Source organism: Hevea brasiliensis, unplaced genomic scaffold (genome assembly GCF_030052815.1).
Source record: "Hevea brasiliensis isolate MT/VB/25A 57/8 unplaced genomic scaffold, ASM3005281v1 Scaf1, whole genome shotgun sequence".
Classification (NCBI taxonomy): Eukaryota; Viridiplantae; Streptophyta; class Magnoliopsida; order Malpighiales; family Euphorbiaceae; genus Hevea; species Hevea brasiliensis.
The window spans coordinates 7721971-7736971 of NW_026614585.1; the positions used below are offsets into that span (position 1 = coordinate 7721971).

The 15001-nt window shown below is 32.8% G+C and overlaps 2 protein-coding genes across 2 annotated transcripts; both read right to left on the minus strand.

Moving 5' to 3' along the window:
* Positions 1-1585: 1585 nt before the first annotated feature.
* LOC110633982 (proline-rich protein 4) lies at positions 1586-4130 on the minus strand. Its single transcript, XM_058141288.1, has 2 exons — positions 3817-4130; positions 1586-3688 (listed from the first exon to the last, which is right to left on the minus strand). Exons 1-2 carry the CDS (start codon positions 3986-3988, stop codon positions 1809-1811), a joined length of 2052 nt encoding a protein of 683 aa, XP_057997271.1. The 5' UTR covers positions 3989-4130; the 3' UTR covers positions 1586-1808.
* Positions 4131-8503: 4373 nt separating this feature from the next.
* Positions 8504-15001, minus strand: LOC110633973 (translocon-associated protein subunit alpha). Its single transcript, XM_021782831.2, has 8 exons — positions 14817-15001; positions 13988-14152; positions 13818-13868; positions 13540-13628; positions 9886-9963; positions 9544-9747; positions 8963-9034; positions 8504-8838 (listed from the first exon to the last, which is right to left on the minus strand). Exons 1-8 carry the CDS (start codon positions 14875-14877, stop codon positions 8788-8790), a joined length of 771 nt encoding a protein of 256 aa, XP_021638523.1. The 5' UTR covers positions 14878-15001; the 3' UTR covers positions 8504-8787.

Below are 15001 nucleotides of genomic sequence, written 5' to 3' on the forward strand. Positions count from 1 at the left end.
ATAGTGATAGTTAGAGGTGTGTGATTTTTGCTTCCAATTTTAATTTAGGGTCTATTTAGGAATTGAAATTTTAATATAATTCTGATTTGGTTCAGTTCTCGATTTTTAAAATAATTTTATATAATTATTTTCATAAAAAATCTTACTTGAATTAGTATTTAAACTTTGAAATATGTCATTAATACACAATATCTTATATAATAACATAATAGTATAAGTATATTATATAATAAGCATTTTAACTATTTATTAATTATGTAATCTTTAATTATAAGATATAAATATAATTATGAATTATATATATATATATATTGAGAGAGAGAGTGTGTGAGTATGGTAGTATAAATGCATAAGAATTATACTACCATTATCTCGGGTTCAGCTCATTTGTGTTTTGAGGTGTTGGTGCCAACAGGGAATTAGGCTCTTGTTGGTGGTTCTTCGAGGCAACGCCAGCTCCTCCCTTTTTATAATATTTATTTATTATATTTTTTCAGTAATAAGAATTTTTATTATATTTTTTGATAATAATATTTATAAAATTTTTATTTATTTTATTTAAATAAAATAAAATTTAAATATTTTATAAAATTATTATATTTTAAAATAATAATTATTAATAAAAATAATTATTATGTATATTATTAATAAAAATATATTAATTTAAAAAAATTTAAATATTTTTTAAATAATAATGATTGAATTTAAAAAAAAATTTAAATAATTAATAATAAATATTAATAGAATACGATTTAAGTAAAGTGATTTTTATGGATTTCCTGCCATCCCTATCCATGCGTGTTTTCTTTCTTGTTGGCAACCCAATTCTTACATATATATATATACACACATATATATATATAAACTTTGATAATGTATAGAGCTCCGTGTTAGGACTGGGTCTCTGAGCCTCTTGAGTCCTTATATTGCTGAATGAAAGTCCAGGATTTGTAAAGTTTTAATGGAATTGTACCTTATCTTCGGAAAAAAAAAAAAATCCATTCAAAGCTCTTGGTTGAAAGTGAGCAGTATCGTAATGAACGATGACTATCGCATTCAGAACGAAGAAAGCCCCTTTCTGAGAAAGGTCCACTCCTGCATTTATTGAAACTCAACAAACCTATGATATTAATGCTAGGCAGTTTTCTTTTGTGGTGGTGTTTCTTCTTCCCTTATATTCATCGCCCAAAAGTTTTTTTTTTCTTTTTTTTTTTTTCAATTTGAAGGAGGTAATAGACTAATTAATAATATATTAATAAATTACACATTGATACCTAATCATTTTTATTTAATAACTTTTATTATAAAAATAATAAATTTTGTATTTTGTATAATAAATGTAAAAAATGATAGTTATAGAGGCCATAAGTTTATTTTTGAAAAAGTTATTTTGAAAAAAATTTATAAGTGTACTTTTTAATAAAATTTATTAAGAAATATTTTTTTAAAAAACTTTTTGAGCTCTTCAGATTATTAATAAATTTATAAATCTAACTCATCTATTATAATTTTTTTATTTTGTAAAATTAAAAATAAATTTTAGATAGTGATAAATAACATTTTTCTTAATTAAGAAATTTCAATGAAAATAAATTATTAATTAAAAATAGTGATAGGCATACAAATTAAAGATGCAACGTTTACAAATATAAAGAAAACCATTAATTAAAACACATTCTTGAGGCAATAAATGTGCATGAAATTATTCGACTACCTTCAAGGTTTTATTTTTGGTACTGATAACTTCACACTAGAGAGTCATAAATATCAACCTTGTAGGTGTACTACATTAATAATATATAGAGAGCCTAATGAATAGGAGAAAATGGTGGCAATGGAGGCCATTTTCCAAATATGGGGTGATGGTAGGGCTTTGGAGGAATCTTTGGAAAAGGAGGAAGTTTAGGAAGAGGAGGGTATGGCTTCTTCTTAAATGGAGGTATCTTTGGGATTAGAGGGTGAGGCTTATAAAAGATTGGTGGTTTTGGTTTATAGATTGGAACAAGAGGAGGTTTAAAGATTGGTGGCTTTGGTTTGTAGATTGGAATAGGAGGAAGCTTAAAGATTGGTGGTTTTGGTTTGTATACTGGAACAGGAGGAAGCTTAAAGATTGGTGGCTTTGGTTTTGGCTTGTAGATGGGAATTGGAGGAGGCTTGTAAAATGGTGGTTTTGGTTTTGGCTTGTAGATGGGAACTGGAGGAGGCTTATAGACTGGTGGTTTAGGTTTTGGTTTTGGCTTATAGATGGGAACAGGAGGAGACTTGAAGACTGGTGGCTTTGGTTTTGGCTTATAGATGGGAACAGGAGGAGGCTTGAAGACTGGTGGCTTTGGTTTTGGCTTATAGATAGGAACAGGAGGAGGCTTGAAGACTGGTGGCTTTGGTTTTGGCTTATAGATTGGTATAGGGGGAGGCTTGAAGACCGGTGGCTTTGGTTTTGGTTTGTAGATTGGGATAGGAGGAGGCTTGAAAAGTGGTGGCTTTGGTTTTGGCTTATAGATGGGAACAGGAGGAGGCTTGAATACAGGTGGCTTTGGTTTTGGCTTATAGATTGGAACAGGGGGAGGCTTGAAGACAGGTGGCTTTGGTTTTGGCTTATAGATAGGAACAGGAGGAGGCTTGAATACTGGTGGCTTTGGTTTTGGCTTATACATTGGTACAGGAGGAGGCTTGAAGACTGGTGGCTTTGGTTTTGGTTTATAGATTGGGACAGGAGGAGGAGGCTTGAAGACTGGTGGTTTTGGTTTTGATTTGTAGATTGGGACAGGAGGTGGCGGCTTGAAGACTGGTGGCTTTGGTTTTGGCTTATAGATTGGTACAGGAGGAGGCTTGAAGACTGGCGGTTTTGGTTTTGGTTTGTAGATTGGGACAGGAGGAGGAGCTGACTTTGGTTTTGGCTTATAGATTGGTACAGAAGGAGGCTTGAAGACTGGTGGCTTTGGTTTTGGTTTGTAGATTGGGATAGGAGGAGGAGGTGGCTTTGGTTTTGGTTTGTAGATTGGGACAGGAGGAGGAGGTGGCTTTGGTTTTGGCTTATAGATTGGCACAGGAGGAGGTTTAAAAACTGGTGGCTTTGGTTTTGGTTTGTAGATTGGGACAGGAGGAAGAGGTGGCTTTGGTTTTGGTTTGTAGATTGGGACAGGAGGAGGAGGAGACTTGAAAACTGGCAATTTAGGTGGAGGCTTATAGACTGGTATTGGTGGAGGGAGAGGCTTTGGAGGGAAGAACTTTGGTGGGAATGGAGGAAACTCCTTAGGAGGTAATGGAGGAAACACCTTAGGAGGTAATGGAGGAAACACCTTCGGAGGAAATAGATATGGATGGCCATGGCCAAAGCTTTTCAATGGTGGCAACTTGGGTAATGGTGAGTGTTTGAAGTGATGATGCCATAAGAAAGCTGAAGTACAGGTTACGGGTGAAATTTTCAGTTTCCCTACAAGGCCAAATGTGTGTTTACCATTGCTTTTGGACTTGAAGATAATCTTGGAAGACTCTAGGCCACTATGGGCAGGACATGGTGTGGCTAAGGCACTGTGAAGTTGAGCATAGCATTCTTCCTTTAGTTTTCCTTCATTTACCATATCATTAGGAAGGTTCACAATGAACTTTCCTTCTTCGTCCAACTCGCCAGTTCCTCTTGTTTTGAACTCTCCATTTTCTGGTTTGCAATCTATTGTTACGTGAAGCCCTGCAAAAATCGATAGTGCATAAGATTTCATCTTTCAAAATAGTGCAAAACCATGCTAAGAATTATATAATGCTTGGCCAAAATAATACTATACCACTTGCCTATCTCTAAAATGAAATTACACATACCTGAAAGTACCTGGTTGGCCTTAATGTTGCTCTCTGCACAGTCTGCACATTCTCCGATCCCAACTACCTCAACTGTACTATTATCATCGTCACCATAGCAGAAAGTTACAGAAAATAATAAAAATAGGTCGAAGCACAGAAGTGCTCCTCGAAAGAGGATGAGAATCCTCATTGGGAACCACACCCAATGGCTCCTCAAAGTAAGAAAATCAAGAACACCACACACAAAAAAAAAAAAAGCAAACTTGTTAGAAGCTTAGAGCTTCTATTTTGTGTTGATCTAAGGCATGAAAGTGGAGTTTTATTATATACTGAGCTTAAGGGAAGTGATTTGGCACACACTGACACCCAATTAAGAGGCTCACATGATGATGCTATGGTTATGGACCCCCTGAGATAAGTATTGTTTACACCAGCTTCTGCAAATCAATGGAAGCATTATCTTTCATTCAATGAGGTTTCAACTGTACAAAGCTAGATCTTCTCTGCTCTCTCCACCTATTTAAACCTACTTATTAGCTCCTCATTAATACTTTGCCTCAACCAAGAAATGCTCATACTTGAGGGCAAGAACAAATGCAAACATCGATCATTCTGATTACCTTTTCTTTTGTACTATATTATGTTGGGATTAGGATTTTAAAAAAAGAAAATTCTTCTATTGCTGTCTGACCTCAAAGTCAATATATTTGAAGGATCTTGAAGAATAAAGATAAATTACAATGTTGAGGTGAGGTTCAAAACAATTTCACATGAATGCAACATATATATATATATATAATCATCAAAGGTAGCTAGTTTTGTCATGCATTGAGAGTTGCTACGACAACAAGGACATTTAATTGTGACTTTTATTTATTGTTAAGTAAAATTTTGAGATTAAAAAAATTAACAGCAGATGTCACCTCTTATATAAATTAAATCTATGCACCTAAAAATTATTTTTTTAATAATAGTGTTATAATCATTGTTGATTGCGTAATGATATTAAAATTAATGTTAGCTTCATTTTTTGTTGCATTGGGTAGGTAGATAAAAGTAGCTGTTCATGTGAGGCAGACCAGCTGAGGTTGATTGGTTAATCCATGTCTGCAATCTGCATGCATGATTGATGGGCTTCACAACTTTAGATCTTCCCAGAAATTAATCTCCAGACCTGTAAAATTCTGATATTTGGCACTGACACATGGAAGAATATTGGATTCATTAGCTTTACATTAAAGCAAAATGTTTAGAGGAGCTATTTTTCTTGGTCAAAAATCAAATAATTTGTTGATAAGGAATCAAGATATCCTAATTACAAGTTTAGGGGTGCTGAAATTGTGTTTAGGGCAGTATAACCTACGAATTTAAATTTTAATTAGAGTGAATTGTATTAAAAAATAAGATATATTATAATTCAATTTATGAAATTTGACAAAACTTACCATTTAATTTTTATATTTTTAAAATTAAATAATTTAGCTTCTAAAATTTAACAAAACTTACAACTTAGTCTATACTATTAGAATTTCAGTAAGTGCAAAATGACTAAAATATTTTTAACTCTATTTTCAATCTAAAAGTAATTTAATCTCTGAAATTTTATTTTATTACCAATTTAATTTCTGAAATTTGGTTAAACCTATAATTTAGTCATTGTAGTTTTGAAACCAAGCATCTTAGTCCTTAACATCTTAATAAACTTACAAGCTAGTTCTTATCATTAGAATTATGGTTAATTCCTCATTAAATTTAGCAAAAATACAAAAGTGTTTTTAATTCTATTTTCAATTTAAATAATTTAGTTCTTAAAATTTTCTTTTAATAATAATTTGCGTCCATATTCATAATTTTTTCTTTTTTAATATATAATAATATAATATAATATATCAAAATATTATATACATATATATATATATTAAAATAATAAAGACATAAATAGAATTTTGCAAATTATAAAAGCTTATGTATAAATAGTTATAATATTTAAGAATCCATTTGTAAAATAAATGGATGATTTTGTAACCAACTAAAATTTTTAAGGATTTTAAAGTAATTAATCTATTTTAATAATTTAAATTTAAAATTTTTAATTTAATAGAATCCATATTTTAAAAATATAGAAACTAAATTATTAATAAACCAAAATTTTAAAGACTAAATTACTAAGAAAATAAAATCTTAGCGATTAAATTATTTACATATCAAAAACAAAGATAAAGATAGTTAGGTTATTTTTACTAAAATAACAGTAACTTAATGAAATTTTAATGACGGGATAAAGTTACAAATTTTATTAAATCTCATAGACTAAATTACGTAATTTTAAATATATAAAAATTAAATTATAAATTTTATCAAATCTCATAATCTAAATTCTTGTTTACCCTAAAATATATATCCCAGTTACAAGAAAGCAACATATGCTGCACGTATAAAATAACAAAGGGATCGATGGAGCTTGTCATAACTTTCTTGAGAAAATCAAATCAAGATTAAGGATGTTGATTAGTAGAAACAAAGGGGTATTAATAAATGTGTTTCTGTTGTGTGCAGGTTGGAGGTTGCAGTGCAATAGTCTAAATCTCCAGCTAGCTGGCAACATTATATTAATTATGTCTTTTGAAATAATAATAATAATAATAATAATAATAATAATAATAATAATAATAATAATAATAATAATAATAGATGATGATAATGATATTTCAGTAAAAAAAGAATGATAATGATACTATAAATTTGTGACTAATTATATTTGTTTATCTTCAAGCTTCAAATAGTGATAGTTAGATGTGTATGGTTTCTTTTTCCAATTTTAATTTAGGGTCTATTTAGAAATTAAAATCGAGCTAAAATTTCAGTATAATTTTGATTTGGTTCAATTCTTGATTTTTAAAATAATTTTACATAATTATTTTAATACAAAATCTTACTTGAATTAACATTTAATTTTAAAGTATATCATTAATATACAATATCTTATATAATAATATAATAATATAAGTATATTATATAATATACATTTTAACTATTTATTAATTATATAATCTTTAATTATAAGATACAAATGTAATTATAAATTATATATATATATATAATTATATTAAAAATATATAACATATCTAAAAAAAATTATAGAAAAATATATGTATAAATTGATTCTTGACTCTATTCTAATTTGATTCAATTTTGATACAATTCTGATTTGATTATTAATAAAAAAAATTAAATCAAAATATCAAAATAAGTTCAATATAATTTTTTTGATTCAATTCAAAACTCTAAAAAATGTGCACAGTGAAAATTGGCAATTATAAATGAGATTATAAATGTTGTGATTATTTGGTAAGAAATAGTGACACAATTTGTATTATGCATTAATTATATGTGCTAATTTTTCATTACCCTTAAAAAGCTCAATTAAGAGATATGGACAGAAGAGGAAGATGAAATAATTAATCAATCTATAACAGCATGGTTTGAGTCCTAATGATGGGTCTACTTATTTAGTGTCCTAGTCTGGCGATAAAGCTAAACTTAAGAGACGCTATCATTACCATTATGACACCGATAATACAGCCTCTCATGAACAGTCAATTAAGTCATTTCACAATCGTTATTGTGTCCGGAGATAGACAAGATTGTGTGGCTCAACACATTTGAGAGGGAAATGCATATGGTGCAGATTCAAGAAACCTAAAATTCCACCCAAAACATATCCCATAAAAAAAATAAATGTCATAAAATGAAAAAAAAAAAAAACAAGAAGAGGAGACTTAAAATGATGTGTAGAATATCTGGTAAGGTTAAATGGCGAAAAAGATCTATGGAGAAATATTAGTTTTAAGTAACATCACTGTGTGTGGGATAATCTCTTCTTCAGGAATGTATGTCTCTGTTGTACTTGAGGAACCACGTGCATGTGCATGTGCGTGTGTTGGCACTAATTTTCTAGTGTTAGTAAATGGCTTGCCATTGCCGTTAAGAAATCCATGGAGATGGAATACAAGAGAAAAATCCGTAACATGATACGAAAATTTGCATACTAAATTTTGAAAGTTATAAATTCCCCGGCGCGTACCAGACGAATATCCTTCACACACAGCGCTTAGCCGCTTTCATTCCCACATGAAAATCTAAGCTTCTTTTTTTTCTCTTTTTTTTTTTTTTTTAAGCTTCTTTCATTAGTTATCCTGTCCGATCACAAAAGATTTTATCGTCAACCCATTATATTAAAATTTTTCATCTACTTTAACTGTTAAGAAGCACTACAAACCAAATCACTTATTTTTTGTTTTCAGAAAAGCAAAATATAAAATGACGATGACCACAACCACAAAAACATCTTTTTTTTTTTTTTGCCATTAAGAAACTTGTAAATCCTTAAAAACCAGTTCCCACAATGTCATCATAAATCTCTTCCGCTCCCTGCCCTACCAACATTTGATCTTCGCTACTTTCCCTAGTAATTTATCTATACTGAAATATTTGATTCTATCCAAACCATCTTAATTGACCCTCTCAAAATACATGACATTATAAAAAAGAAAAAAAAACCATCTCATGTTCAGTTTCATAGGCCTGGGACCAAAATTATAGTTGGCCTAGCCAGCGGCCCAACACCACGCATTTGATACTATTCCTACGTTGTAGCAAACCATGGAAAACATAACAAAAAAAATAAAATAGAAAAGCCAGCACGTGAAATAAAAAATTAATCTGAGTTCAAGAAAATCATATCCTTCTTCCTACCTCAAATGGGAGTTAGTCATCCTCAACAAGGCTCAACTTCCAAAATTCTCGTTTAAAAAAAATTTAAAATGTAAGAAAATTTTCATTCACATGCTACAACAGCCAAACATTCCCTGGACTAAATTTCAGTAACTAGATCAAACTTATGAGCTCTCTTAGAACCTCCAATTGCCTAAGCGGGAGTTACAAGTCTGTGCAGTGCCCTTTGTGCAGCTAAGTAGGCCACCAACATATCTACTTCTTTTTCTTTGATTTGCTGGATAATGACTGAGTGTATGCAGTTCCCTGAACATTAAAACAGAAAAAAAGTAGAAAAGCAATTCGTTAACAGTTCCTCCTGGATTCATGTCAATTATTGTTTCATTCCCATGACTCGATGTATGCATTATCAAAATGCAGACACACAAACCTGAAGCCATTCATCCATTGAGGCATCCCTAGTACCAGTTCCAACTTCCACCTTTGGAGCCCTCTTTGTTTTCTAAGCAAATGGAAGTAGTGAGTTAGAAAATATCTATGAAGCAAGAAAATGAAAAATTTTAAATAAATAAATAAATAAGATGCAGGTATATATGTGGATGAAGATATCATAACCTAGCATCTAGCAAACATATGAAAAATAGATGCAGGCATACATGTGGATGAAGATGAGTACACAGACCAACCAAAAGTGCCCATTTAAATGATACAGCAATAGCTACATTTTACTATATAGTATATATTAATTTAAACTTCCAAGATACAATCACTATTCTCATCATAATGTCAATCTAAAGTATGACTTAAAATCTTAGATAATCACAATGGCATCACCGTTCGTTTGTATCTTCTTCCAAATTTTTTCATTTAACATGCAAGTGCTAGGATTGGGTGTTATGGGTCTGGTCCATTGACCTTGGCTTAGTTGGACATCGCATGTTAAATTTTTCCTGGTTCTCTTAGATTTGCTGGCTTACCAAAAAAATGTGGCATCTGGGCAAGTGAGTGTACCTTAGAAAGGTTCTGTATTTGACCATGAATCCAAAGACCAAGAAGCACAAGAAGTGCAATTCCAAGCGTAACCAGAAAAACTGACTCAATGCTGAGGAAGCCACCAGACTCGACAACTTCAATGGTACCATTGTAGAAGGTGCTCTGGTATGGATGCTGATCAATCTCATAGTATATGGTGCCCACGATATCAAAGCTTCCAGGCTGCACAAACAATGGAACATGTAAGTACAACTATTTCTCTATGATTCAGTTGTTAATGTAGAAAAAGGATTGAATGCACAGGCAATAAAAATATATTGATAATAATGAATCATAGAACTCTCAGAGTAGCGCATGTACCTGCAAGTACTTGCTGACAGCAAAGATGTACGGGAAAGATGCCTGTGTTGAGGCAGGAACAGTTGCATTGCTGAAGGCCTGCAGTTAAACAACAGTTAACAAAATAGAAACTGTGAATCACCAGTATCCTATAAAGGCTAGAAAGCAGTGTTTATGCTAATCATTCTGGATAACCAAAAATAAAGAAATACATAAACAACATTCAATTAAGGGGGGGGGGGGAAGGGGGGGAAGAAGATATTTGATCGAAAAAAACCAAGAAAAAGAAAAATCGGAATATCAGAAAATATAACTTTAATACAATGATTATAAATAAAGTAACTAGCCCATAATAATAGTTTGCAAAACCTAGGTATTGCATTCATCTCCAAACAGCAATACAAGCAGTCTTCCCAACATAGCAATCATGAAGACACAAACTCCACATTATTTGCACAAGAGACATGAAATGGCACCAGAATATTTAGCCTGTGACATTGACAGCCTCAATTGAACCATGAAATCTCTTGAAGATCATTTTATATTTGTTAAACAAGCCAAATTGAGCCCAATAATATTGAGTTCAAATGGAGCAGAAATCTTTCTTAACTGCATTAAAATCGCTAGCTGGATGATCGCTGACGCAAGCCAACGACATCCAAATTGAATTTTCTTCCTACCAAAAATGAAATAGAACATACGTAATACACATTCTGCTGTATTACGCATTTAAACTTCAATATTTGCAGTATGTACCTACGACAGAACAATGACATGCATGTAGTTGTAGAGACAACTGGTAAATAAATCACTCTTTTCATAATGCATCATATTCTCATTTATGGACCACAATTGAACATTTTCAAATTGCCAAAAGATGAAAAACAAATTAATATGATATTGTATGCAGATCCAAGGAAACAAATGAGGATAATTCAGTGCATACAACTGAAATTATAAATCAGGGTATGATCAACTCAACCATGTCTCAGTCCCAAACTACAGAGAGTCCATGAAACAAACCCTTTTTATTTACCGAGGAACATTTTCAAGAGCCATTCTACAGACATTCAACACCTACAATTACAACCAACAGCATGATAGATGTTTCTCTGGCTCCTTGTGCATGTAGCGACCACACAAAAAGTAAAGTATGGAGAAAGCAAATAGGTGCAAATTTGATGTAGAAGCACTTGCACAACAAACAGTGTTATCAAGGCAAGAGGCGGCACCAAGGCAATAGAGTACCCTATGGCCTTAGATTAGAGGCGAGGCGAGAGTCTTTTTGAAGGGAGGCGCCATAGCTTAAATTGCCTAAATTATATATATACGTATATACTTTTAACAAAAATATGTCATACTTTTGACTAGTTTAATAAATAAAAAAACATATTACACAAGACTTTTACAACATTTGGTAATGTTGAAAAGGAAGTTGTATACCACTATTGTATTTTCATTCAACATTTCACATCTATGATCTTTGTAGCAAAAGAAATAAAAATAGAGACATTATAAAACATGCCACAATACTCATTTCAAAATGAAAAAATAATTTGCAAATACACATCAATTCTTTCTCAAGCACATCATATCACAATACCCATTTAACAAAATATACATCACAATACCCATCTAACCAATAATGAAACAATAAATTAAAAAGAAGCAAATCTAATAAAAAAAATTAAAATGCAACAAAAATTAAAAAAAAATTACAAGTTCTGCTGTAAAAGATGGCATGATGAGAGAATAAGAGAAGAAGAGAAAAAAAAAGTGGAGGAGGAGAGGAGAAGGAAAAAAGTTAAAAAAAAAAAAAGGCGTTGAGCTGCTGTGGCATGAATGAGAGAAATAGAAGAGAAGAAGGGGAAGAAATGAGATGAATATAAGCAGAGGAGAGGAGAGAGAGAGGAAAGAAGAAGAAGAGGACAAAAAGAGAGGAAGAAATCGAGAAATATCTTATTATGGTATCAAGTCTTCTTCAATGTTATTGCTGGCGTCGTGAGGGAGAGAACAAGCTAAGGGTTTTAACTATTTGTTGTTTTAAAACAAAAACTAAAGAAAAAAAATTGAAAAGTTTTCGTTATTTCTCAAAGGCGTCGCCTTTAACGCCTCAATCGCTCACCTTGGCATATCGACTCGCCTCAGCCAGGCAAGGCACTAAGGGGTTGCCTCACCTCGCCCACTACCTTTCCTTGCATTAAATAACAATGACAACAAAGTAACGAAAATTTATGGTCATCATGGGCACATAAAGGGAGGCAAATGATAAAATATTAGGCATTCCTACAAATTCAATAGCTACCTCCACATAATCTATGATAATTTCAAAGAAATTAGACCTTAGCTCACTATTCACTCCTGTGTTATTAAAGTCAAGGAAAGGTGCCAGCCGAGGCGAGGCGCCGCGCCAGGGCTAAGGCGAGGCGCCGCGCCAGGGCTAAGGGGAGTTGTCATCCCACGAGGCAAGCGCCTAAGGCTCCAAGGCGAGGCATGAGGTGTTAAAGGCAACGCCTTTGGGAAGTACGACAAGTTTTCTTTTTCCTTTTTTATTTTTTGTTTTAAAACAGTATAAAGTTAAAAGCCCTAACCTATTCTCTCTCTTATGATGCCAGCAACAACATTGGAGAAGACTTGAGACCGCAATAGGGTATTTCTTGATTTCTTCCTCTCTTTCTCCCCTCTCCTTCTTTCCTCTCTCTCTCTCTCTCTCTCTCTCTCCCCCCCCTCTTGTCTTCTTCTATTTCTCTTAGTCACGCCACAACAACACTTTTTTTTTCCAATTTTTTCCTTCTCTTCTCTCCTCTTTTTTCTCCTCTTATTCTCTCATCATGCTATCTTTTACAGATGCACTTGTAATTTTTTTTCATTTTAATTTTTTTTATTAGAATTGTTTCTTTTTAATTTATTTTTTCATTATTGGTTAAATGAGTATTGGGATATGCATATTGTCAGATGAATATTGTGATTTTGATATGCTTTTTGTTAAATAGGTATTGTGATATGATGTGCTTGAGAAAGAATTGAAGTGTATTTGCAAGTAGTTTTTTCATTTTGAAATGGGTATTATGGCTTGTTTTATAATGTCTCTATTAATATTTCTTATGCAATAAAGATCATAGATATTTAAGATGTGAAATGTTGAATGTAAAGACAATGGTGGTATACAACTTCCTTTTGGGCATACCAAATTTTGCAAGTCTTGTGCAATATGCTTTTTTACTTATTAAACTAGTTAAAAGTATGATATTTTTATGATAAAATTATGTGTATATATATATAATTTAAGCAAGTTAGGCTATGGCATCTCGCTTCAAAAAAGGCCTCGTCTTGCCTTGCCTCGCCTCTTGCAAAAGGCCATAGGATACCCTGTAGCCTTTTGACTTAATAACACTGGTTCACTCTGTATAGAAAACTAAATGATTTTGTGATAAAGTGAAGAATTCTTAGCACATATTCATGTCTAGTGTGCATGTGATTGTGTGTGTGAGACGGTAAGAGGAGGAGAGGAGGAAAGGGGTGAGATTTCCCCCATCTTCATTCTCCACCCACATTGGGTCAGACTCAGAGAAGGGCAAACAACCATACCTACACATATAACAAATAGAAGTAGAACATGATATCGAGATCATGTAATTTGAACTATGCTTGCAAACATCCACAACTCTGCCTTACCTGAGCAGTGAGATTTTGAACCAGCAGACGATGATCAAAAGGAAGATGAACACTAGCCTTAATAGCAATGACATTTATGCTTGACTCCCCTGCATCCCACCCAATGGAGTATGTGAGCAGATTTCCAAGCATAGAATGAAATAACAACAAAACAAAAGCATAAAGTAGTATTTTTCACCCAGATAAGAACTAGCATCAACACAATAAAGGTAGACAGAAATCATAACCTACTATTTCACTTTCATCGCAAAAGTAATCTGATAACAAGTTCAACATACCGTCATTCTTGAGTCCAACAAGTAGTTCAGCATCTTCACCAGCTGGCACCACTGCAACCAAAAAAAAAATCAAATTAAACACAAAATACACACCCATCATGCAGAATATTCATTCTTAAAATCATAATGGAAAAAATAAATGTCAACGAGTAATTAGACGAAATTCCTACACCGTGCACTGTTTTTGGGGAAAACACAGACTGTATCAACTCCAGGAGCAGGGCTAAAACTCCCATCACCAAAATATTGGGCATCCTCGCCAACAATCCCAAGGTCACTGACTTCTTCAGCAGCCTCTGTGACTTCCTCTTCAGAATCTGACTGACACCTAGTCACTGTAAAAGGAAAGAACTACCAAATTAGATGAACTTGCTTAGTTCCATAATAAAACCTCTTCTAGTGGCAGTTTCCATTAGAAAAGGACATACTAAACACAAAACATGCATGGATTAGGGCAAAATAAAAAAAAAAACAACAAGCCAACACAATTCCAAGACTATCCACATCCATAACCCATAAAGCTGCCAGCTCCCATTACATAAATGATGTTAAATTAGTTGCATAATAATTCTAGTAATTGTAAAATTGCTTTTCTTTCACTCAGCAAAAATCAAGATCAATTTTCCTTCCAAAAAGGGAAACAAAATTACAAATACAACCATATATGATAAATCACTTCCCTTGTCCCCTTTCCACAGACAAAGAGAATATCAAGTTAAAATTTCGCTTTCAAAAAGTAACCAAAAGCACCAGCTAAATCCCACAAACCCAAAACCCAAACAAATGACACGGTGTTCGCTTGTTCGAACACTCCAATACTTGCAAAACTGCAATTCAAAGCCCAAACTTCACAACAAACATCAATATATATCGAATCAGGTCCCATTTCCAAAGATCAATTCGATCGTTAATATAGCCACATAAACATCCATCTAGAGTCTAGCATACATCAAGGTAGGTGAAAGCACAGATCTAGGTCTAAAATTAGAAACAAAGAACCTTCAAGGAGAGGAGAAGCGAGCAGGAGGAGAGCGAAGAAGAAAACCCTAAGATTGTTCATTGTCGCTATGAGTAAGGCAGCTTTGTTGCAGCTTTGTTGTTGGTGGTAGAGATCAACAAGACGCCGAGTACGGAGATGAGGCTCTCGAGCCAAATGTAAGAGAGAATAATAACAAGGCTATTAA